The sequence below is a fragment of the Leopardus geoffroyi genome, chromosome A2, assembly GCF_018350155.1.
Source record: "Leopardus geoffroyi isolate Oge1 chromosome A2, O.geoffroyi_Oge1_pat1.0, whole genome shotgun sequence".
NCBI classification, from domain to species: domain Eukaryota; kingdom Metazoa; phylum Chordata; class Mammalia; order Carnivora; family Felidae; genus Leopardus; species Leopardus geoffroyi.
In genome coordinates, this window is record NC_059331.1 from 17,363,744 (window position 1) to 17,390,446 (window position 26,703).

The 26,703-nt window shown below is 38.2% G+C and overlaps 1 protein-coding gene across 35 annotated transcripts in view; it reads right to left on the reverse strand.

Annotated features, from left to right (window-relative positions):
- The window catches only part of MAP4 (microtubule associated protein 4), a 198,103-nt gene that overhangs the window by 97,283 nt on the left and 74,117 nt on the right, over nucleotides 1–26,703 (reverse strand). For all 35 annotated transcript variants that reach the window (XM_045492755.1, XM_045492767.1, XM_045492763.1 and 32 more), the window contains one exon: nucleotides 10,818–10,886. In XM_045492755.1, the coding sequence (XP_045348711.1) occupies nucleotides 10,818–10,886 (69 nt within the window). The remainder of the gene's footprint in view (nucleotides 1–10,817; nucleotides 10,887–26,703) is intronic.

The window sequence follows — 26,703 nt, forward strand, 5'->3', positions numbered from 1 at the left end:
TGTAAGAGTGTTTTATATATTCTGGACGTTAATCTCTTGTTCAGATATGTTTTGCGAATACATTCTCCCATTCTATGGGCTGCCTTCTACTGATAGAATCCTCTGATGCACAATAGTTTTTAATTTTTATGGGGTCTAACTTATCTATTTTTACTTTTGTGGTATGTTTTGGTGTCACATCCAAGAAATCATTGCCAAATCCAATGTCATCAAGTTTCTGCCCCATGTTTTCTTCTAAGAGTTTTATAGTTTGAGCTCTTATATTTAGGTCTTTCATGCATTTTAAGTTAATTTTTGCATTTGGTATAAAGTAAGAGTCCAATGTCACTCTTTTGCGTGTAGGTATCCAGTTGTCCTAATGCCATTTGTTGAAAAGACTATCTTTTCCCATTGAATGGTCTTAGCATTCTTGTTTAAAATCATTTGACCATATTTGCAAGGATTTATTTCTGGGCTCTTTATTGTATTCCTTGGTCTATATGTCTATTTTGGTCTAGGCTAGGACCTAGATTACTGTAACACTGCAATTAAGTTCTGAAATCAAGAAGTATGAAACATCCAACTTTATCTTTTTCAAGATTGTTTTGGCTATTTAGGGTCCTTTGAGATTCCACATGAATTTTAGGTTAGATTTTTCTATTTCTACCAAAAAAAAAAAAAGTGGTTGGATTTTGAAAGAAAAAAACGTCATCTTTTGAAAAAGCACTTTAAATCTTCCTACCAGTGACTGACATTTCACTGCTGCTTTAGAAGCTCCTAGAGGCTCATAGTTGTAGTAATCATCTGTATACATCCTTTTATCCACACTCTAGAATTTTTCAAAGGAATTAATCTGTGAGCAATGTAAAAATCATATGAGTTAATTATATTATCAAAATTCTCCTTTAAAACATTAGGATAAGAGTCCTAAAATATGTGAATATATATTTTACATATATGAATATATATGAAAAGATGATATATGAATCAAAACTAACCAAACTGAGAAGATAGTTCAACCATTGAACTATACCCCACTTTCAATAATTAATGGAACTAGACAGAATAGGAATAGAGGACCTGAACAACACTATAAACCAACTAGATCTAACAGACATTTTTTAGAACACTCCATGCAACAACAGCAGAATATACATTCTTCTCAAGTACACATGGAACATTTTCTAGGACAGACCATATGTTAGGCCATAAAACAAGCCTGAATATATTTAAAAGCACTGAAATAATACAAAATATGTTCTCCAACTACAATGGAATGAAATTAGGAAATGACAACAGAAAGCAGTTTGGGAAATTCATAGACATGTGGAAATTAACAACATACTCTTAAATTACCAATAGGTCAAAGAAGTCATAAAGGAAATTAGAAAATAAGACCAATGAAAATGAAAACATAACACACCAAAACTTAGGAGATGCAGCTAAAGCAGTGCTCAGAGGGAAATTTATAGCTATAAGTACTTACATTAAAGGGGGGTAAAAAAAAATCACAAATCAGTAACATAACTTTACACCTTAAGAAGCTAGAAGAAAAGCAAACTAAATGCAAAGCAAGTAGAGGAAAGGAAATAATACAAAAGAGTCTGGAAATAAATGAAACAAAGAAGAAAGTACACAGAAAACGCAACAAAACCAAAAGTTGATACTTTGAAAAGATCAACAAAATTTGACACTTTTGTAACTGGACTGATCAGTAAAAGAGATATGACTCAAATTACTAAACTCGGAAATGAAAGAGGAGATATCAACACCAATCTTGCAGAAATAAAAGGGTTTATAAGCAAAAATTAGAAACAATGGCACAACAACAAACTACAAATGAAATGGACAAATTCCTTACAAGGCAGTTACTACTGAAACTGATTCAAGAAGAAAACACTAAGATTGGAAATTCCTGAAATAATTTTTGTAACTTATATAATTAGTTATATAGTTTCTAACAATTAGGCTTGGGAAATTAGTTCCATGATAGATGAAATTCCTTCAAATTTCCTTCTATAGAATTCAAGGACCTTATTCCTTATAATAAGGCATAAGCAGATAAATCTTTTGTTGAATTAATCTATTGGGTTAACTGGACACCTCTTGTACCCTATCCTCCTTAAAAGTCCATCTTTCACTCTACCTATAACTGCAGCATCCAGGTGCATGTAGGTGTGATTTGACTGCACTTTATTTCAACCAAACCAGAGTTTTCTGCCTCACATCATCTTGATGCCAGAGACGAGTCATCTGCAGTCTGGCCCTGCACAAGTGCAAACCCAGAAGTACAACAGTTAACTGAGAGATGGCACAGGATTAAGGCCCCTTTGTCCACAGAAGTGACTAAGTTAGTGATACTTCTTCATATCGGCTTGTCCTCTTTCCAATTTCACTTTTCCTGGTCTCCTCTTTTTTTCCATGGGATCACTTCTCAAAATAAACTACCTACACACAAAGCCCTTGCCTCAGCCTGGATTTTCTCCCAGAAAGTAGAGACTAAAAAAGGCCTTTAAAACAGGCCTTTAGAGGCGTCTGGGTGGCTCAGTCAGTTAAGTTCCTGGCTCTTGATTTTGGCTCAGGTCATGATCTCACAATTCGTGGGTTTGAGCCCACATCGGGCTCTGCACTGACGGTAAGGATCCTGCTTGGGATTTCTCTTTCTCTTTCTCTCTCTTCCTCTCTCTCTCTGTCCCTCCCTCCCTCACCATCTCTAAATAAATAAATAAATACATAAACAAACTTAAAAAAAAAAAAAAAAAAAAACAGGCCTTTAAAGGTCCGTTCCTTCCAACTACCTTTGTGAACTTCGTTAGCACTTAGAAGACCCACTGTGATATGACAGGCTGTGTTAGAAAGAGCATAGGGCTCATCAGCCCACGTTCGGGTTTGAGTTCTATCATTAACCTAACTTCAACTTCTTCAAATGAAAAATGGATATACTGTTATACATTCGAAAGAGTTAATAAACTCCAATATGCTATACAGAGGACAGTTATCCTTATCATTCATGAGATGTATCAGAAAAATCTGTTCAAGTCTACATTCAGGTAAAAATACAAGATCAATTTACAGAAGCTGTGTGTGAATATTAGTTCTTTGAGTAAAAATCCTCTGGTCTCTGATACAGTATGGCTGTATCTATAATGCTTTCATTTTATAAGAAAGGAGAATGTACTCGTATATTACTTATGAAATTACAAATAAAAGAAAAATATTCTATATCTACATATGCCTGTTGTCATAAGGTAGAGTTTCATTCCACAAAAAGAAGCAAATTATATAAACAGAGTTATGGTTTAAAAAGTATATCAGAGGGGCACCTGGGTGGCTCAGACGGTTGAGCTTCCGACCTCGGTTCAGGTCATGTTCTCATGGTTTGTGGGTTCGAGCCTCGCGTCAGGCTCTGTGCTGACAGCTCAGAGCCTAGAGCCTGCTTTGCATTCTGTGTCTCCTTCCCTCTCTGCCCATCCCCCGCTTGTGCTCTCTCTCTGTCTCTCAAAAATAAATAAATAAATGTAAAAAAAATTTTTTTTAAGTATGTCAGAGTAGACGACCTACTTCTGGGTCGGGGTTGTATACGTAGCAGAGCAGCTCCCTCATTGCAATCTACTGAAAGTCAGCCCTTGACACAAAGGTTTGTAAAATTTTCTTAAAAAATTTTTTTTTTTTTTTATAAAAAGCATATCAGAATAATGGATTCACAAAAACCTCAGGAAGAAGCTATTTGGTCTTATTCAATACCAAGTTCCAAAAGAAACAAATCAAATGGCTCACTGTACAATGAAATGCTCAGTGCATGAGCTGGTTTCAAGGGAGTACTCAATACCCTAAAAGTGAATGTAACATGTTGTATTAATGGGTATATGTGGAGTTTTCTGAGAAGTTCTACATCTTTATCAGAAAACCATGAAGCAAAAAAAACTTTAAGAAACATTAGGTGTTTGTATTTTACTGATGTGTCTCCAACATGCAATTTGTATCTGGAAAATGAAAGAAAGTAATTAAACTTTTGTTTCCAGGATTTGGGGATAAGGCAGGGAAAAGAAGGTCTTGCCATGTCTATATCTAGGAACACATTGTGCAGCTTTATGTTTGGGCTTCATTTATAAGTTATAATGCCGACTTAGAGGTTGATTACAATAGCTGCTCAGAAATTCTAACATTACAGATTTATTTTTCTGCTAAGATTTCACCTTAGAATTTTTCTAATGCTAAATTCCTTGCATTCTATCTGATGCTACAGGAGACAGTGATGAAACCCCTAGGACATCATTTGTGCCAGGACATTCGAACAAAGTAGTTTCATCTTCCCCTGTTGATATGACCAGATATCACATCACATTCAGAACAGTTCTCACAATAAAAAGCCACCTAGTCTGTTCATAATGGAAACCACCAGTAACACTGCCATTTGTGGAGGACTTAGTGTACTGCATCTAGCTTAGCCTCCATGGTAGCACAGACATTTATTCCACAAATAATTTGTGATTAAGTCTTGTTAAGCTTTCACTGTAACAGAAACAGCATCAATATAAAATTGAGGATAATCCACTCTTACATGTGACTTAGAAATGAAGCTGACATTCTGTGCCTGCCCCACCAGTTCTATGTCTTTGTCCAGAACCCTCTCTAGGCTTCCAGCTCCAATGTATTATCAGGTCTACAAGGGGGAAGAATCCAACAGTAGCCAGATTTCATCTCACTTTCATCAAAATGAATACACTAGTAAGATCTAAGAATTGTCCTGATCACCAAAACCTTTAATCCTAGCATACTTATAAGAAGTTAGTCAGGACTATGAATTATTATTTATAGTGTTCAAATTCTTGTGCTTTAAACATAAGAATAGATTGTTAAGCTCTCTTAATAAAAGAAAATCTAAGCAGGAGCCTGGCTGGCTCAGTCAGTGGAGCTCCTGATCTTGGGGTTGTGAGTTCAAACCCTATGCTAAGTGTAGAGATCACTTAAAAATAAAATCTTAAAAACCGGGGTCGGGGGGGCAATTGGTTAAGCATCCGACTTTGGCTCAGGTCATGATCTCACGGTTCGTGAGTTCGAATCCTGTATCAGGCGATCTGCTGTCAGCAAAAAGCCCACTTCAGATCCTCTGACCCCCTCCCCACTTGCTCATGTAGGTTCTCTCTCTCTCTCTCTCTCTCTCTCTCTCTCTCTCTCTCTCACACACACACACACACACACACACACACACACACACACAGGGAAACCTAAGGACATCAAATTGAACTTTCTTAGTAAACAATGTGCCAAGCTGAAAAATGTTCTTTATACCATGCAAATTACCTTTGGCATAGAATCTTTTCAATGTCTTAGTTCAGTCAACATATTGCATTTGCAAATCTACCTACTGTAAAGAAACAGTAACCCAGAAATGGGTAGGGAATTGGGCATTCTGTTGACTTCTTCCCAGAAGCAGCATACTAGAGATCATCAAATAATAAAGTTACAAAATTAAAATGTCATTGAATGTAACAGTTTCAAATGATAATTCAGAAGGCATTTTAGGAAGACTGTGAACCTGAATTTTAACTGGACTAAACTAAGCACACACATGTAGTCTTAGAAGGTATTGAACAATAATTGATATGCCATGAAACTCTTTTGGATTAACTGCATGTTGCCACTCTGCCAACTGTTTTTCTCACCAGATACCATAAAATATTAGTCATTTGGGCTTACCTAATACAGATTCTGGATGAAAAGGAGTTATTCTGAGAATCAAAGATACGTAAGTGAAAATGAAAATGTCTGGCAAAGAGTAAAATGCCCATACAACTATGAAATTATTATGGGTGGGATCAGAAGCTTAGACTGAGAATTCACTCCTCAAGTCTTTATTTGCCAAACTCATGTCTTAGTCACATCATACTTCAGTAATTAAGACTCCAACCAAATCCAGTCTGTAAGGTGTTAATGTAAGATGTTTATTAGTGTAATTTATTTATTAGCACAATGATCACATTAAAATGTCCCCAAATACAAACTGTTATAGTCTAAAGTCACAAAAAGTATAAACTCAGGTGCATGAATGAGGTTATATAAAATGTCATTTATAAACAAAGTTCTACATCTTCAACACTGGGCGAAAGAAGAAAAAAAGAGAGAGAGAGAGAGAGAGAGAGAGAGAGAGAGAGAGAGAGAGAGAGAGAAAGAAAGATTACAAATAAGAAACATATTTCAATAGAACAACCTGACCAGTCTGGTAACCTCACACTCAGGTACGCCCATGATGACAACACAGCATATCCTTACAGAACTGGCTACTTTGTACAAAGCTATACTGAAGCAACATGAAACATCCAAGAGAAACAGAGCTAACAATGTACATGGAATTTTAGCTGTTATTAGTGGAAATTTTCAATTCCATAAATAAAAAAACATATTTGGGGAAAAAGAGTCAAACAAAAACAAAGCAAAATGGAAACCAAAATGGAATAAATCAGTGTCAGGAATGGAGTGTGAGTGTGTCCCTTCAACCACTGCCACAGTAGGGTGGCCCTGGGCTTCTCCAGCCACCTGTCACTTGCACAAGCTGTAGAGACTGGTTAGAACAGTTAGAAAAAGGTCAAAGTTGATCCTTAAAAGTTAGCACTGCCAGTTTTGCAAAGTTCCTAGCCAAAAAACCAAAACCAAAACAAACACAGAAAACCAAAACACATACTGAAAACTAACTGCACACCAAAGGGCAAGTGCTAGGTTTTATCTGATGGGTGCTCTCCTACAGTTAAGAGTTTTATATTTTATCAACCGCTTCAGAGGTAAGCATAAGCAACTTCCCTCAAATGTACTTCCTCTAAGTGTCTTTTCTCCAAGAACTCACAGAAGGAATTCCTGGCAGAGGAGCAAGCTCCTGCTTGTGACCAGAAGAGGGAATGCTTCCTGAATTCCAGAAGTCATTGCAGGGACTCGGTTTAAACTTTCATAATATTCTGGTTTTTCCATCTCAAAAGTAGTTTTGTGTCAGAGGATCTAAAATAACGTACATCTCAAAACCTACCTAGAATCTAGTGCCAATTATTTATCTTAATCCAAAACAATCAATAATTTGGTTGACTGTGACAACCTGCATAATCAATTAGAGGACAGAAACCTGGAGTGTTTCACGTTCTGGTTCTTAAGCCAGAACTCCTCTAAGATTTCAAACCATGGCCCAGGTATTATATTCTCTAAAAATCTCTCTGCTAAAAATCCAATCAAAGGTTATTATCTGAAAAGCTCCACAGTACTTTTCCCAAATAGTTCTTCTAGATTTTTTAGCTATTAGTGTGGGAAAACGAGGAACAAGTTTAAGAAAGTCCCATTGGGCTCTGTGCTGGCAGTGCAGAGCCTGTTTGGGATTCTCTCCCTCTCCCTCTCTCTCAAAATAAGTAAAATAAACTTAAAAAGGAAAAAAAAAAAGTCTCATTGGGACAATCCTCAGAACGCACTGAGTATAAACGCTAATTTGTAAAGGTCTTCCCATGTGATCCACCAGTCCCCCTGGAATGCTGCAAAAAGGCTTCTCCAGAGACCAAAGGGATTCAAGACACTACCTGAACAGAGTTTGCATCCAATCTGAAAACCATGTCATTAGAAACCTGATAAGTTGGGGCGCCTGGGTGGCGCAGTCGGTTAAGCGTCCGACTTCAGCCAGGTCACGATCTCACGGTCTGTGAGTTCGAGCCCCGCGTCAGGCTCTGGGCTGATGGCTCAGAGCCTGGAGCCTGTTTCCAATTCTGTGTCTCCCTCTCTCGCTGCCCCTCCCCCGTTCATGCTCTGTCTCTCTCTGTCCCAAAAATAAATAAACGTTGAAAAAAAAAAAAATTAAAAAAAAAAAAAAAAAAAAAAGAAACCTGATAAGTTGGTTGTAGCTGTTCAGTGAATTGCGATATACTTTCATTCTCATGTTTTTACAGAAAAAGTTGTTTCTGTATCAACATCCCAGTAGTCTATACAGGATTCCACTTTCTTGAACTTCTCAATTCTTATTTTGATAGTTCATGATCATGTTATGAAAGTAACTTTGGTTATAAAATTTCATACACAATAAAAGGTTGTCAGATTTTCAAGAGAATCTAAGCCTCTAGACAAATAAACCGTCATTTCGTAATAAAAACAATTTCAGCCCAACTTACAAATAACAAAAGATGATTTAATTTGAGGAAGTACTTTTCAAAGTTTAGTCAGAGCTACTCTAAATTAAAATAGCTACCGTTATTCAGATTTTAGTAAGGTGGAGAGAATTAGAGGTAAGCCTGAAAGACTGCCCTTCCCTAAAAGCAAGCTCACAGAGGGAGAGGGGAGGGAGAGGAAAAGGGAGGGTCACTGCAGTACTGGTGGACTCAATCCCTTTATGAAAGCACACGTTCTCATTTGGTGTTACAATATCCTGATTCATTCTGAAGAGCTGAAAAAAACACATGGAAAAGGCCAACTCAAAATGTTTAAAAAAAAAGAAAAATGTGAGATTTGAATGAAATGATAAAATTAGTTTTCAAAAAGAACAAGAAATAAAAGACATTAGATGCCCAAGGATTCATCTTGTACTCTGTGCTCACAAAGGGAAAGGAGGTTCCATCAAGCCCTGCAGAGCACAAGAGGAAGCAGGTGGTTTGCTCAGGCAGCAGCAGAAAAGGCCCCGAAGAACTACCCTCTGCTTCTTCTACATCGTGTCCAGGAAGGAAAAGCAAAGCTCTGCAAAATGCTGCAGGTTTTAGAAGTGTAACGGTGCTTAGGAAAGGTCACTGGTCTGGTGTTGCAGCAGCCCCAGTGTGGAGAGACACGCTAGGCTTCTAGGAGGAGAAAAATAGAAAGGGAGGAAGAAGTAGGAAGGGGAAGGAAAGGGCAGAAAAGCACAGGTCATTAGTAAACAGCAAGTTCAACATAGCAAGATGCTCATACACCCTTTATATGCTATCAGCGGAGCTGGTCTGCTCTTAGGACTAGAGACAACATCCTGAATAAAACAGAAATGGGAGTTTTTCAAAATGGCACTGAGCTATGTGCTCTAGTTAGTAATGGCCAAATCAGAATGAGGTCACATCATGCTCCAAAAACATGCACTCTTTGTCCCCTCCCTACTCATTCCCACCCCCCAGTGAAACATGCATATTTTCAAAAGGTCAAATTCAGAACACACACATCTTCCCAGGTATGCAAACCATACTCTACCGGCTGCCATCATGTCAGTGGGCAATTCATAAATCCCTGGGTTCTTTTCTGCCACCAGGGAACTAAAAGTCTTGAAACAGTAAGGGCCAGGCTGCATGTTTTTCCTGTTCAATTTTTTCCGTGCTAGTAAGAGTTGGCAATCGGAAGCAATTGCTACCCAAAGTTTGGGTCTCTTCTGGTCATACTTGACATCTTGCTGGGGAAGAAATCTACTCTAGTTTTGATAATTGTTTCCTCTCTGGATGAAAATGGCATCCACTCCTTCAACTGGCTAATCAAATCAATCCCCTCCAAGCCTTTTCTTCCCCTGGCACTGCCTCTTTGTTAAAGAAAGTTGAACTTACACATTTTTTTAAAAGTTCATGTTCAAGCTTCTCCTTTAATCACAGGTATATTTCCATAAATGTTTCCTTAAAACTATACTACATAGATGACTCTGCTTTCAAAGCAGGCACAGAAACAGTCAATAATACAACAAAGGTTATCAAATAAATACAAAAATTTCTGTTCACAAAACTGGAAGATAAGGTGTCACTTCTGGTTGTTTTTAGCTTTTAAAGTAAAGAGTTTCTAAGTTAATGAGCTGCTAATAAGGATGTTAATGTCAGTGGGTAAAACTAACATTCACAACAAATGGAAACCAGCCATCAATAAATCTGAGGTACAAAGATAGAGAGGACATTTTGAAAGGTCACAGAATAAAAAATAAATCCTGGAATAATTGCTGTTGCTAAGAGGAGGCTTTCTGGAAGCCTTACAAACAGAAATCGTATGGCGGCTCAAGAAAAGTCTTCTCAAGGCTGAGGTATGCATACAAGGGAAACACAGACACAGTATGTGTCTAGTGCTTACCTCCAGTGCAGCAATGTGAATCGAATGTTATGCCCCAGTTAAGGGCATGCTCTGTTGCAAAGAACAGTTTGCTTGACCATTAGAAGTCTACTCATTTGGGTCAACAGTGTCAGCCTGATTACAACTGCAAAGTGCAATTATTTATAAAAATACAACATGACTCTCATAATGGCTACCTAAGAGAAGGTTTGCACAGTACATCCCTATGGATCCTGCTACTTCTTCGAGAATTCTGCTCTGGGGTCAGAGAGCTGGTGCTAGTTATGAGGTGGAAACCCATAGGAACTCAGTGCCAGCTGACAGAATATCAAAGCCTTAGTAATTAATAGGCTGGAGCTAAAGTTAGAGACAGATTTCAAAAGTAACAGTTGGGGGGGGGGGGAGGGCGGGGAGAAAAAGACCGAGGGCAAAATAGAAAGGAAAGAACTTTTAATTTGTGGCTCACAGATTTCCTAACATTAAGCCATGGCAAGCAAGCTAAGTGCAGTGGGGAAAAGCCTGTGTAAAGAGCTGTAGTGGCCAAAGGCCTCCAATAAAACATATTTTGATGATTAGTTTGCATCTATAATCGTAGTTTTAAGATTAATCCAGCTCTTGTGTGGCACAACTACAACAAATACTCAATACCACTCTTTCTTCTGTTGTTAGAGATGTTATGTGGCAGATGCCCTGGATTTGAATACATCCAACAAGAACAACAAAACCCTTAGAGATAATTCACATGCCTCCCTAACAGTCTTCCTCAAAGAAGCTCATCAAGGTGTTTACTGTGACTGTTTCACCTCCACATTTGGGGAATCCGGGGAACCACTTACCCGCAGTATCATTCCCTTCCATTCCATGATCACCGTTGGCTAGCCCTGTTGCTTTAGAGGATGGCGTACCTGCAACAACCACAAAGAATAATTAGCCGCTGTGACAGACAGCAGTATGAAAAACACACTCCACACTACCTAACTAGGTAGAACTTTGTCACTCTTCATAGCATGAGCTTAAAGCAGATAAATATATGTCCAAAATTTAAAGATCCAATAAAAGAAAACCCAAAAATATAGAACACAACGGAGTCATTCATTTTTACGGGACCCAGACTCTACACTATAGAAGAGCCTTTCCTAATAAGCAAACTGAAATCCTTTCTGTTCTGTAAATTGTCAAAGATTACCATTGTATTCAATTAGAACCACTATTAAGCACCACAGATTTTGTAGCTGTGATTCAAATCCAATGCTCCAAGGGCACAGGGCCATTTGGAACTCCCACACAAAGAGTCCACCCTCGTTGCTCCTGAGGGTGAGGATTACACAGTCACCAGTAGCACTACTGGAAGCAGAGAACTTTTTTTTTAATCTTACTTATTCTGATAGAGTATAGTTGTGTCACATTCCCTAATAACTAAAGACACTGAGCATCTTTTCACGTTTATTTGCCATCCCTTTCTTTAGTGAATTGAATGGTCAAATTTTTTGACCACTTTTCTTTGGGTTGTTTTCTTATTATTTAGTTTTGAGGATTCCTTATACATTCTAAGTACCAACCGTTTATCAGATGAATTCTGCAAATATTTTATCCCAGTCTATAACTTGAATTTTCATTCTCTTAACTGTGTCTTTTGCTTTGCAAACTGTGTCTTACCCGTATTTTCATTGTCTTAACTGTGTCTTTTGCTTTAAATTTTGATGAACTCGAATTTTTCATTTTTCCCTCATGCTTTCTTATATTTTCAGTGAGGTATCTAAGAAATCTTTATCTAACTCAAGGCCACAGGATTTTCTCCTACGTTTTCCTCTAGAACTCTTCTAGTTTTCAAATTTAGGCTCCATATTAAGGCCAATGATACATGATAAATTTTGTATATAGTGTAGCTACAGGTCTAGATCTGTACTTTTTGCCTATGGACGTCTAATTATTCCTGTATAATTTGTTGAACAGACTATCCTTATTCCCTGAACTGCCATTGCATTTTTGTAGTAAAATCACATATACTATGTGTGGATCTATTTCTGGACTCTCTTCTATTCCACCGGCCTATAAGTCTATCCATTTTTCCAATACTACACTGTCTTGATTACTGAATCTGTACAGTATTTCAAAAAGGTCATGTGAGTCCTCTATAGTGGGTCTTTTCCAAAATTGTTTTGGTTATTCTAGTTTCTTTGCTCTACTATATCATGGATGAAATTGCGTTACTACATAGGCGAATATAAGGATGTACAACCTTTTCTTAAAGGCTTTGACCACATCTAACACTTCAGCAACCCATCTAGCTCTGCGGTCAGCTTGCCAACCCAAGAACTTCCCATGAGTCCCTCTCAAGAACTTAACAGAGATATTTGTCTTTTTTTGTCTTTTTTTTTTTTTTTAATCTTTATTTATTTTGGGGAGAGAGAGAGAGAGACAGAGTGCGAGCAGAGGGAGAGAGAGAGAGAGAGAGACAGAACCTGAAGCAGGCTCCAGGCTCCAAGCTGTCAGCACAGAACCCGACATGGGCTCGAACTCACGAACCACAGGATGGTGACCTGAGCCAAAGCCGGACGCCCAACAGACTGAGCCACCCAGGTGCCCCTAGAGATATTTTTCATAAAAGAAGTAAAAATCTGGAATGTATGCTACAAAAATATAAAATGCAAGATTTTACTTTGAAAGACAAGAAACTGTACTGTCCAACCTTCTGACTCCCACAGATCCAAGGCAGAAATCTTTCACATAAACTCACTGAAAATATCTTTCATTCTGTTATCTCAGATAACAGAGGAACAACTACAGAAAACCTAAAGAACAAGGCAGACCAAAAAGAGATTATCAATTAACTGGAGGAAAAAGAAAATAAAGGAATGAAAGAGAACAGACTTTTATTGAATATCCACCATGCATTAGGTACCATACTAGGGCTTTACATACTGTTTTACTTATCCGGAGAGATACCAACTATGTTCTATCCCACATTTATGCCAAATATGGGATAGAACATGTTTAGCATAAATTTCCTTTTACCCTCACAAAGTGCATTTATAAAATTTATTCTTCTTAGCTCAAGAAAGAACACATATTTTAAAAAATCTGCCTCATTTTAAAATACAGATTGTAAAAAATAAAATAAAATGCAGATTATAGGAAAATGCAAATTATAAAAAATACCATCTTCTGGTCATGAGAGTGATAAAATCTTTTTACAATTTAATAGCCAGTGTTGGCACAGTGTAAGAAAACAGGTAATCTCATACACCACTCAACGAATATAAATCGGAACAACCTTTTATGAGACAACTTGGCAGTCTATCAAATTTTGATATACTTGTTTAACTCAACAATCCATTTTAGGTACATAGTTCAGAGAAAGACATAAAAGTGCACAAATATGAATGTTAATGAGATGTTGACTATGGCATTGTTTAAAAAGTTACAAATGCCCACTGACAGATTCACCAAATTATGAAATAATATGCAATTTTAAAAGAAATGAGGTAACTCTTCATGTACTGATATGGGAAAATGCCAGACCATATTAAGAAAAAAATTAAACCAGGGTCGCCTGGGTGGCTCAGTCAGTTAAGCATCCGACTCTTGATCTCAGCTTAGGTCTTGAACTCGAGGTCATGAGTTCAAGCCCCACATTGGGCATCATCATGGGCATGAAGCCTACTTAAAAGAAAAAAAGAAAAGCAAATATGGCACAATAGCATAACACACATGCGCACACAAATAATCAGAAAAATTATGAAAGAATATATCCAAACACCACTGATGGGGAACCAGAGATAAGGAAAAAAAGGAAGACTTAAACAGACACAAAGTCCTGTTTTAATTGAGCACATTAAAGAATTTTATAATACTTTAAAAAAATTTTTTTAAGTTTATTTACTTTGAGAGAGAGAGAGAGACAGAGAGAGAGAGGCACATAGAGGGGCAGAGAGAGAGGGAGAGAGAAAGAATCCCAAGCAGGTTCTGCACAGCCAGCATGGAGCCTGATGCAGGGCTGGAATCCACCAACCACGAGATCATGACCTGAGCCAAAATCAAAGAGTTGGACACTTAACTGAATGAGCTACCCCGGCGCCCCAGAGCACATTAAAGAATTTAAGAGTAGGGACGCCTGACTGGCTCACTTGGTAGAGTGTGCAACTCTTGATCTCAAAGTCGTAAGTAAGCCCCACATTAGGCATACAGTTTACCTAATAAAATAGTAATACTACTACTAATAATAATACTATAGCTTTTTAAAAAATAATGGATAGACATTTAAAGAATGGATAGACAATGGACCAGAAGAGAGAGCCCAGAAATGGACCCACAAACGTATGGCCAACTAATTTTTGACAAACCAGGAAAGAATATCCAATGGAATAAAGACAGTCTCTTCAGCAAATGATGCCGGGAAAACTGGACAGCAATATGTAGAAAAATGAATCTGGACCCACTTTCTTACACTATACACAAAAATACACAAAATCGATGAAAGACCTAAATGTAAGACAGGAAGCCATCAAAATCCTCGAGGAGAAAGCAGACGTTTTAAAAACCTCTTTGACCTCAGCTGCAGCAACTTCTTATTCAACATGTCTCCAGACTAAAGGGAAATAAAAGCAAAAATGAACTACTGGGACCTCATCAAGATAAAAAGCTTCTGTACAGCAAAGGAAACAATCAGCAAAAGTAAAAGGAAACCAACAGAATGGGAGAAGATATTTGCAAATGACACATCAGATAAAGGGTTAGTATCCAAAAATCCATAAGGAACTTATCAAACTCAACACCCAAAAAACATTTCTTACCCAGTGAAGAAATGGGCAAAAGACATGAACAGACACTTCTCCAAAGAAGACATCCAGATGGCCAACCAATACAGGAAAAAATGCTCAACATCACTCATCATCAGGGAAATACAAATCAAAACCACAATGAGATAGCACCCCACACCTGTCAGAATGGCTAAAATTAACTCAGGCAACAACAAATGTTGGTGAGGATGCAGAGAAAGAGGATCTCTTTTGCACTACTGGTGGGAATGTAAACTGGTGCAGCCACTCTGGAAAACAGTATAGAGATTCCTCAAAAAGTTAAAAACAGAACTACTCTATGACCCAGTAATTGCACTACTAACTACTAGGTAATTAACTAAGGGACACAGGTGTGCTGTTTCAAAGGGGCACATGCACCCCAATGCCTATAGCAGCGCTATCAAAAATAGCCAAAGTATGGAAAAGAGCCCAAACGTCCATCAACAGATGAATGGATAAAGATGTGGTTTGTGTGTACACACGTACACACACACACACACGCACACACGCACACATACATACATACATACATACATACATACATACACACAATGGAGCATTATTACTCAGCAATCAAAAAGAATGAAATCTTGCCATTTTCAATAATGTAGATAGAACTAGAGCGTATTATGCTAAGCAAAATTAGAGAAAAACAAATATATGACTTCACTCATATGAGGACTTAAAGGTACTAAACAGATGAACATAAGGGAAGGGAAGCAAACAGGGAGGGGGACAAAACATAAGAGACTCTTAAATATGGAGAACAAACAGAGGGTTGCTGAAGGGGTTGTGGGTGGGGGGATGGGCTAAATGGGCAAGGGGCATTAAGGAAAACACTTGTTGGGATGAGCACTGGGTGTTATAGACTGGAGATGAATCACTGGACTCTACTCCTGAAATCATTATTGCACAATACGCTAACTAACTTGCATGTAAATTAAAAAATAAAAAATTTTAAGTAGCTAATAGTTACAGAATTCTATAATAGAACACTATTTAACCATTAAAAACGAAGTTGTAGAAGTATATTTATTAACATACTTGTAAATTAGCAATCTACATGTGCAAAATAATAAAATTATTTTGTACTACACAAAATTATTTTGTACAATACAATCCCATTTTGGTAAAAAATAAAATTACATATTTAAAATTAAAAAAGAGAATGGATAGAGAGAGCCAACTGAAGTTCATAGGTCATCCTCAACATACTACCACAAATACTTAAACATGGCAGGAAAGATGGCTCAAAAGAATAAAGTAAGAAAAGATCTAGAAATCAAGAAGGTTACCAACCAGTGGACCAGAAATTACAAGGAATATCCAAGAAGCTGAAGCAAATGGGATCACACTGAAGGAGAAACCACAGCCCAAAGGCGGCCCAGGAAAGCAGGACTGCAAGGTCTTCTGCACTTGGACAGCAGGCATGATGGGAGCGCCATTAAAAGCTACCAGGCCAGTCCCCATTTCCCCCATACTTTCCTTCCCTCACCCCACAACAGTCAGCCTTGTGCCAACCTCCAGAACGAATGGGGAGCCCTCACACTCCACCTGGCAGCACAGCTGTATCCCTGTCAGAGGCAGGTGGTAAAAAAAAAAAAAAAAGTCATGAGGAATCTCAAATAGACAGTAATGCCACATACCTGAGGGAAACTATCACCAAAAGAATAAGGCATCATCGCATTCAAAGAGAATAAACATCACTCAGGGAAACAATGTTGATACAGCAAATAAGAGACTTTTTTTTTTTTAACATTTATATATTTTTGAGGGACAGAGATAAGAGCACAAGTTGGGGAGGGGCAAAGAGAAGGAGACACAGAATCCCAAGCAGGCTCCAGGCTCTGAGCTGTCGGCACAGAGCCCAACACGGGGCTCAAACCCACAAACTGTGAGATCATGACCTGAGCTGAAGTCGGATGCTTAACCGACTGAGCCACCCAGATGCCCCGCAAACAGGAGACTTTTTTAAAAAACTACCTCATTTCCCTCAGAAGGTATAAAGAAAATAATCACACATCCATGAAACAAAAGCAAGCCCCTGAAAAGTAAATTCTCTCATGACTGAGTAACAAATCATCTTCCAGGTGAGGTAGTTTCCAATTCTTTGCTTTCATCAAACTTTAAAGAAGTTTTAATGTAGTAGCCTTTTGATACGACATTGAAAATAATTTCTAATAATAATGACTTACAGAATCCTTAACATATAACTCAAAGAATTGAGGACATTTCCGTAGAGACTTCTACTCCCACACACTTAGCCATGTGAATAAAGTTTTTTCACTTTAACATCTATTAAAATAGGAAGAGAGGGGCGCCTGGGTGGCTCAGTAGGTTACGCACCTGACTCTTGATCTCAGGGTCAAGAGTTCAAGCCCTGCGGTGGGCTCTGCACTGGCATGAAGCTAACTAAAAACAAAAACAAAAACCAATAGGAATAGAAATTACTACACCCTCTTTCATCTTAGCAAAAAATAATTATCCAAAGATTCATGACCTAATTGAGAAAAATATTAGACCCCCAAAAACATTTCCAACCAAATTCAACTTTTATGGTTAGTAACGATTTACCAAAAATCACGACACATGCGATCAACTGTGTACTACTACTGGCAACTGTGATAATAACTTTTCTTCTGGATCAAGTTAATATTTAAAGCCTTATGGTTACAGGAACTTTTTAAATTAAAATTTAAGCTTACATACATATTTTGTTACAAAAACACAATAACAATCAAGAAAAACCTATCAGTATAAAAATGTATTACTCTAAGATAAAAGTCTATGACAGACATGGACTAGAAATAAGAGTTCAAGGAATTGAAAGAAGGATTTACATTTCCAATGATAATGAACAGCTTGCTCATACATTTTTAAAATACATGATGAGGAGAATCAGAATGCTATATATTTAGGAGCATTTGGATGCATTGAAAAGAGCAGCATAACTTATTTTTATGTGGCAAAAGTAAAACATTCTGAAAATGACATGCTTTACAACTACCTCCTTTAGCCAGAGCTTTAAATATCAACAGCCTCCAGATTGGTATCCCAAGCCCAGAACTCTCCTCTGAACTCCAGACTCTTATCTAGCTGTCTATTGTTCTTCTCCACTTGGGTATCTTCTCTACTATCATGTAACTCATGCTCAGCAACTCTCGACCTAAATTTCTTATATTCCTCTAAAAATCTACCTTTTTTTTTTTTTTCTTTTTCTTTGGAAAAAGAGAGAGAGACTCTTAAGCAGGCTTCACGCTGGACAGGAGACCATCACTGGGCTTGATCTCACAACTATGAGATCATGACCTGAGCCGAAATCTATAGCTGGACACATAACTGATTGAGCCACCCAGGTGCCCCTCAAAATACTCTTTCTAGAGCTTTCCCAATCTCAGATGATGGCAATTCATTTTTCAGTCAATCGTGCTAAAACCCTTGGGGTTATCCGGGATTCATCCTTGGCAATGTAAAAGGAGCGGTTTGGGTGGCATGGCATGGGCTACTGTAGGATGGGAAGGGGTTCAAGAAAGAAGGAGACAGGTAGTAGATACATCTTTTTCAAAGGAACAGGGAAAAAAAGAAGTAAATGAGATGGGCATGGGGTTGAAAAAGGACTTTTTTTTTTAAGTATATTTATTTATTTTGAGAGAGAGAGAAAGCATGAGCTGGGGAAGAGCAGAGAGAGAGAGAGAGAGAGAGAGAGAGAGAGAGAATCTCTAGCAGGCTCAACACTGTCGGTGCACAGCCTGATGCAGGGTTCTAACTCATAAACGGTGAGATCATGACCTGAGCTGAAGTTGGACACTCAACTGAGTGAGCCACCCAGGAGCCCCTGAGATAGGATTTTTTTTAAGGAAGTTAAAATTATGGTCTATTTGATGCTGATGAATGACCCAGTTGAAACAGAGAAACTGATGATGCAGGCAACAGAAGAGAAATGGCTCTAGCAGTGCCCTAAGTGAAAGCAGTTCGCCCATAACAAGAGGAAGAGCAGAGGAAAGGGCAGAGGGAGGAGGTAGGTGAGGACCTGCAGAGGGGGACTGTGCAGAAGTTCTCTTCTGACTGAGTCTATTGATCCTTTGTTGTAAAAGTCATTGGCTGAGAATATGAACAGGAGGGTGGGTGCTGGAAGTTTGAACAGAAAGGAGATGATGTGAAACAGTCACCTAAGAAAGTGGAAAACTTTACAAATTCATATGAATTAGTAGCAGAGCCCTCAGGTTCAAAGTTCAAGCTCTTTATACAAATGAAATAAGACTCATTTATAGTTCCTGAAAATAATATTTATATGTCTAATAATTTTGTCTTTGAGTTAAATAAGTAAATGTTTAGTTTTGAAAAATAGCATCTATAAGACATTAAATTAAGCAGAGAGTATGCATCTGTGAAGATGGTGTGGTTTCATAGAAAGAACATGAGGTTGAAAATCAGAAGATCTGAGTTCAGTTGTGGTCTGTCACTATTAACCAAATGATCAAATCCAACTCCCTTGTGCTTTCTAAGCCTTAGCAGCCTCCCCTGAAAAATGTGATAATATCTATCTCCCATGGTTATCAAGAAGACGAAATCTACTAATACTGGAGGAAGTATTGTGCCAACTATACAGTGTTATGTAAATGTTAACAAATGTTATTATTTCCATTGTTATTAACAATGATCATCTATAGTTGATCAATCTGTACACTAACTGTAGATTAACTGCAGACTGATCACTAAACTATAAAGTAACCTTGGTAGAACATAAAAATACAAAAATCTAGCTTAAGTGACATTAGTAGACCAATAATTGTGCCTCTAAGAAATAAGAAACTTACCAGAATAAAAAAAAAAGCAAAATAAGGAGATTAGAAGAAAATAAAAGACTGAGATTCTACCATACACATAACACCTAACAGTCTAAAAAGAATCCAAGCCCAGGAGAGAGGAAGGAAGGAAGGAAGGAAGGAAGGAAGGAAGGAAGGAAGGAAGGAAGGAAGGAAACGTAGGGAGGGAGAAAGAAAAACATTACAACATAAAAATAAGTAGGCTTTGGGGCACTTGGGTGGCTCAGTCAATTGGGCGTCTGAGTACGGCTCAGGTCGTGATCTCACGGTTCATGAGTTCAAGCCCCACGTCGGGCTCTTTGCTGACAGCTTGAGCCTGGAACCTGCTTCAGATTCTGTGTCTCCCTCTCTCTCGCTGCCCCTTCCCTGCTCATGCTCTCTCTCTCTCTCTCTCAAAAATAAATAAATATTTTAAAAATAAATAAATAAGTAGGCTTTAAAGTAAGAAAGAGGTTCACTGTGCATTACTGGGTAAATCGTAATTCGAAAGATGCTACACTGCCTTCTTTCACTAATTCCCTCAGAGGAACATCCATTTCATGAAATGAAATCTTTCTCAGCTAAACACCTATTGCACTGAAAACAACACAATTTTTAAATAATCACACGCCCTGAGAAATAAGGACATTCAAATTCACTGGGTTTATTTTTGTGTTTTGGGGTTTTCTTGTTTGTTTTTAAATCTCTTCTCTCACAAGTGATTTTAGAGTCCCACAGCTGGCAAATCAGGCAGAGAAGGGAAGTGGCAAGACCCTGAGAGGGCATGTGTGCTGTGAGGAAGACAGCCACGGTGAGTCGGCTTTGGGCAAAATGGGGGGGGGGGGGGGGGCGGGGGCAGATTCTGCATGATCTTGGCACAAGGGCACCTTCTAGCGCAAAAGTCAGGCCTGTTCCAACATCGCCCTCTGGTGGCCAATAAAGCTGGTTGCGAGGCCCTGCAAGAGAAGGCCCGTCAGCTAAACAAGAATCTGCAGTATCTAGTTATCATTCTTTCCAGGACTTGGCTTAGGCCCTCCCTCCTGGATCAATGTTTCTCAATCTTGAGTGCATCAAAGTTACCTGCAAGGGCCGGTTAAAACACAGATTGCTGAGCTCCATACCCAAAGTTTCTGATTCCAGGTGGGTGGGCCTGAGAATTGTACCTTAACAAGCTCCCAAATGATGAGATCACTTCTGGCCCAAGGACCACACTTTGAAAACCACTGTCCTACGTTAGAACATTTAATAGAAAAAATTCTTAGCCCCCAAAACCTCCTGGAATTCTCTCAATCTCACAAGTACAATTAAGCACAGAGTACAGAAAACTTAAGTGACTTGTGCACAGATTTGCCAATTATTTGTGTCTAAGCATCAACAATGTGCTAGATGCTCTTTCAAACATCTATGACAATGTTGTGAATGAACAAAAGTCACAGAAATATTATTGTTTTGTTATTCACGTGTAAAAGAGAGCTGTCTTTTGTTTCCCTGGCCTAGAAAATAGAGCCATACAGAGGTGATAATGAACAATGATTAAGTGGATAACATTTCTGAAGAAGAAAAAAACAAGTAATACATAAATCCTGAAAGAGTATTTTGAGAACTGTTTTGCAAGGTGACAGGCATTTCAGAAGTAATATGACACCAGTTTTATTTCCAGGTATTTGGCTCTTTAGATGTTTTATGGGGTAATAAGAAGAAGATAAAAATATTCATGGAAACAAAACTGAATAGTGGTAAAATGGAAAAGAGAAAAGAGTATAGTATGTCCACAAAAAAGGCCTAAAACCAATGAAAAATCCAGTGGCAACAAGCATCCCTAGCACCCACCCACGTTGTGAAGGGGAGGGAGGCTCTGAGAACTTACTGTTTCCAGGTCTGGGGAGGAAATGTATGTCGGGAGAAAAAAGGCAACTTTTCCTACTCTGTGTTAAGTGTCATAAAGGTAGCCTGCTTGCTTACCCCCCATTTTTAAGTCGTGGGCAATTAGGGTAGGCATGTGAGAAAAGAAATAAAAACACCACTGTCCAAAGAATTCCATTACATGTTGTAACCTATTCAACTGCCCTTTCTATTCTAGACGCAGGAAACTGGTTGATAACTTTCCACTGACTGGCCTAAGTAAGCCTGCTGGTAATCACACCTGGACCACCAGTGATAACTTCATGAATCTCACCCAATAACAAAATCAAACTTAAAGTTGGATATATAGTAAAACATGAAGATAATGAAGTCTAGGACCCTTCCATCACTTCTGAAGAAGTATTCAGAAGAAAAAAACATGTTATTTAGAATTTTCTCCAAGCAAAACACAAACATGAACACAACCTATCATTTGGGCAAAACCCATGAGAGAGACAATCTATAAAAGTTAGACTCACAGTAAAGAAGCCCCCATTCACTGAGAACTCACTCACTGTCCCAGATTTCTACAAGACGAAATAAAGAAATTCTTTTCCTTTCTTCTTCAAGGTCTCCCAACAGCCACCTCTCCTTTTCCCATTTATTCTTAGCCAAATCTTCTACCAACAAGGTGGTATAAAAATAAAATTAGAAACTTATAATTTAGTTCTAATGTAATTATAAACTTTGTATTATTCTTTTTGAACAGGTTGATAAATATATGTGTACAAAACCCAAGTGGTCCAAAGGGATATACAGTAAAAATAAGGCTCCCTCCCACCTCTACACTCTAGCCAGCTACTTCTTCCCGGAGTAAACACTGTTACCAATTTCTAGACTAGTTTCCCTGAGTTAATGAACTTTTAATTACAGTAATTTTAATTACAGTTATAGGTTATTCATATATTAAAAATATTAGGGGAAATTTAATTTTTATAAGCAAAATCGTTTCTAAAAAACTTTCCTCTTCTAGGGTTAATGAAACACAGGTCAAGTCACCAAAGATGAAGAAGCACAAGAAAATCTACTGCTGCCACATCACGATGTTCACCCACCTAAGCTGAGGCCCAGGAGGTGGAAACAACGCACAACTAAAGGAAAAGAAAAAATGAAATCCAAAGAAACACATGGCCCTCAAGGAGACAGGGAGGTAAGCACCAGCTCTCCTTTGTCGGAGCATGTGAGGGAGAGATGCTGGGTTTAACAAGCAGGTAAGAATTCAACTAAAAAGTTTAATGATAGGCTAAAAGCTAAGTGAAGGGCTGTATGACAGTCTAGGGTCCCGAGCATCCACAGACACAAGGGAAGTTCAAACATCTGCACAGATGTTGCCCAGATGCTGGTAAGACTGGAGACGAAGTGGGAGAGTCTCCTTCTGCAGACCTGGGAGAAAGCCACCACTTAACTAGTGTAAAGTCCTGACCACCACCCCCAATCTTACCCTGCCCTTCTACCCCATGCAAACAAAAGCTGAGCTGCTTGGGGGAAGAAGTGTGTCAAACCCAGTCAGTCCCAAGGCCTGGGCTAAGGCAAACTGTAGCTGGGGAAAGAATCAGAGTTAAGAAGAAGATACCTTCTTCCCCTAGGGGAGCAGTAAGTCCTACCCAAGACCCTGCAGGATATCGTGAGAAGACCCTACCACCTGTAAGAGGGTATTACTGAGAAAGACTCAACCATGCACACAGGATCACACCTGAACGAGGACCAAAACCAGAGATAAACAGTCCTGTCTACTTCCAGGCTAGGACTTTTCTGGGAGGGGCAAGCGCATGGAGAAACAGCCTTCCAGCCTTTTAGGGCGCAGGTATCACAGGGACACCAAAAGCTAAGAGTGGAACAAGAACACTGAGAAAAACCTTTCAGCACCCCACTCCCCACTCTAAACACAAGGAATGGAGGAATCTCAAGCCAGTAATACACTGAAGATAATCATAGTAACAACAAAACCCAAACCTAGTTCAACTCTATCCTAAATGGACTCAGTGCTGTGTATTAATTACCTAGTGAAAGAAGAGACATGCCCACTTCCAGGCATAAAGATTGTTTTCTCTCAGTGACTACAGTTTTACATGTGAAGTCCAGCATTAACTCAAAAATTAAGAGACACATAAAAAATACAAAAAAAAAAAAATAAATAAAATAAAATAAAATAAAACAAAACAAAATAAAACAAAATAAAAATAAAATAAAATAAAACAAAACATTGTCAAGAGACAAAACAATCAGACTGAGAAATGACCCAGATGACCCAGATGTTGACCCAGATGACCCAAACTATCAGACAAGAGATTTAAAATAATAATGAATACTGTTAAGGTCTATAGTGGAAAAGATAGAAATATGCATGAACACATGGGGAACTTCAGCAGAGACATAGAAACTATAAGAAAGAGTCAAACAAATACTAGAAATTATAACCAGAAAGAAATTAAAGAATGCCACTGATTGGGCTCCTGGGTGGCTCAGTCGGTTAAGGGTCCGACTCTTGGTTTCAGCTCAGGTCATGATCTCACGGCTTCCTAAATTCAGATTCATTCTCTCTCTCTCTATCTCTCTCTCTCGCTCTCTCTCTGCCCCTCCCCAGCTTGTGCTGTGTCTGTTCCTCTTAAAAATAAATAAACTAAAAAAAAAAAAAAAATATATGCCACTGAGGGCTAATCATGAGATTCAATGCAACCAGGGCCAGTGGGAGGGGTGGGGGAATCAGGAAAGTTGAAAATAGGTCAAAAGAAAGTACTCAAATGAGACACAAAGAGAAAACAAAGGAGAAAAAAAAAAAAAACAAGAGCATCCAAGAGCTGTGAGGCAATACCCAAAAATCTAAGAAAAATGTCGTTGGAATCCCAGGAGAAAAGAGAAAGAATGAGGCAAAGTAATTTAAAAGATAAATACTCAAAAAATTTCCAAACTTCATGAACCACATCAAAGCAAAGATCAAGCTCAGAGAACCCCAAGCAGAACAAATACCAAGATAGCACCTAAATACAACATATTCCAACTGCTAAAAAACAAAGATAAAGATAAAATCTTGAAGGCAGCCAGAGGGGAAAAGGGGGAACAAAATCAAGATTAAAAAAGATTTCTCAGAAACTATCCAAGCGGGAAGACTAACTTTCCTAAATAAAAGAAAGAAGTCACAAAGAATATGATACCTTGGAAAGATATCTTCCAAAATTGAAGGCTGGTTTTTCATAAACCAAGGCTGAAATAATTCACTGCTAAAAGACCTGTGTTAAAAAGAAATGTTAATGGAATTCTTTCAGGAAGTGTGGTGTTAGATAGAAATCTGGATCTATACAAAGAAATAAAGAATGCCCCAAATGGTAAAAATTAGAGTAACTATAAAAGGTTATTTCCCATATATTTTTTAATGTTTTTATTTATTTTTGAGACAAAGAGACACAGAGCATGAGCAGGGGAGGGGCAGAGAGAGAGGGAGACACAGAATCTGAAGCTGGATCCAGGCTCTGAGCTGACTGTCAGCACAGAGCCCGACACGGGGCTCAAACTCACAGACTGTGAGATCGTGACCTGAGCCGAAGTCGGACACTCAACCGACTGAGCCACCCAGGCACCCCTCCCATATTTTTAATCTAAAAAATAACTGACAATCTACAGCAAAAAGAGTAACAAAGTACGTTATTAACGTATGTAAAATTAGGTATATGACAGTAAAAGAAAAAAATGAAAGAGGAATTGGACATTTACTGTTTTGCATGGAATTTTACTCTATATATGAAATGGTTCAATATTACTGGAAGGCAAATTAGAAGAAGTTGAAGATATACACTGTAAACAGTATGTCAAAAATAAAAGAAATTTTAAAAGAAATATACATAGGGGTGCCTGGGTGGCGCAGTCGGTTAAGCGTCCGACTTCAGCCAGGTCACGATCTCCCGGTCCGTGAGTTCGAGCCCCACGTCGGGCTCTGGGCTGATGGCTCAGAGCCTGGAGCCTGTTTCCGATTCTGTGTCTCCCTCTCTCTCTGCCCCTCCCCCGTTCATGCTCTGTCTCTCTCTGTCCCAAAAATAAATAAACGTTGAAAAAAAAAAATTAAAAAAAAAAAAGAAATATACATAATAAGCCAATATTGAAGTTAAAAACATAATCATGGGGAGCCAGGGTGGCTTAGTCGGTTAAGCGTCCGACTTCGGCTCAGGTCATGATCTCACAGTCCGTGAGTTCGAGCCCCACGTCAGGCTCTGTGCTGACAGCTCAGAGCCTGGAGACTGCTTCAGATTCTGTGTCTCCCTCTCTCTCTGCCCCTCCCCTGCTCATGCTGTCTCTGTCTCAAAAATAAATAAAAACATTTAAAAAAAAAATTAAAATCACAATCATAAAAGACATTCAATTAATCCAAAAGCAGATAGAAAAACAGAATAAAGAACAGACAGAAGAAATAGAAAGCAACTATCAAAATGACAGATTTAAATCCAACCATACCAATAATAACATTAAATATAGTCTAAAATACCAATGAAAAGACAGAGATCTTCAGACCAGTTAGAAAAGCAAGATCCATCTATATTCCATCTACAAGAAACCCATTTTTATTAAATATTAATAAAGAATGCTCTGAAAGTCAAAGGATATATGGAAGTGCTGAATCACTACACTGTACATTTGAAACAAATATAACCCTGTATGTCAACTACACTGTATGTGCACATGACAACAGATCTTCAAAATACATGAGATAAAAACTGGCAGAATAGAAGGGAAAAAGAAACAAATCCATAAAACTCTGTGGAGACCTCAACATCTCTCCCTCTCAGAGATCATTACAAGTAGATATAAAGTCAGTAAAGATACAGAAAACCTAAACAACCCTATCAACCAACTAGACTTAATTGGCATAAAAAGAGTACTCCACACAGTAACAGCATCATATTATTTCAAGTGCTCAAAGAACACTGATCATGACAGGTCGTATTCTGGACCATAAAACAAACCATGACAAACTGAAATGAACTGAAATTTCAAAGGATGTCTTCTGACGACAACAGAATTAAACTAAAAATCAATTATTGTGAGATAATCAGGAAAATCTCCAAATATTGAGAAATTAACATATTTCTAAATAACCCATGGCTCAAATGGAATCTACAAGGGAAATTAGAAATTTTTATTTTTATTTTCTTAACATTTATTCATTTTTTGAGAGACAGTGCCAGTGGGGGAGGGACAGAAACAGGAAGACACAAAATCCAAAGCAT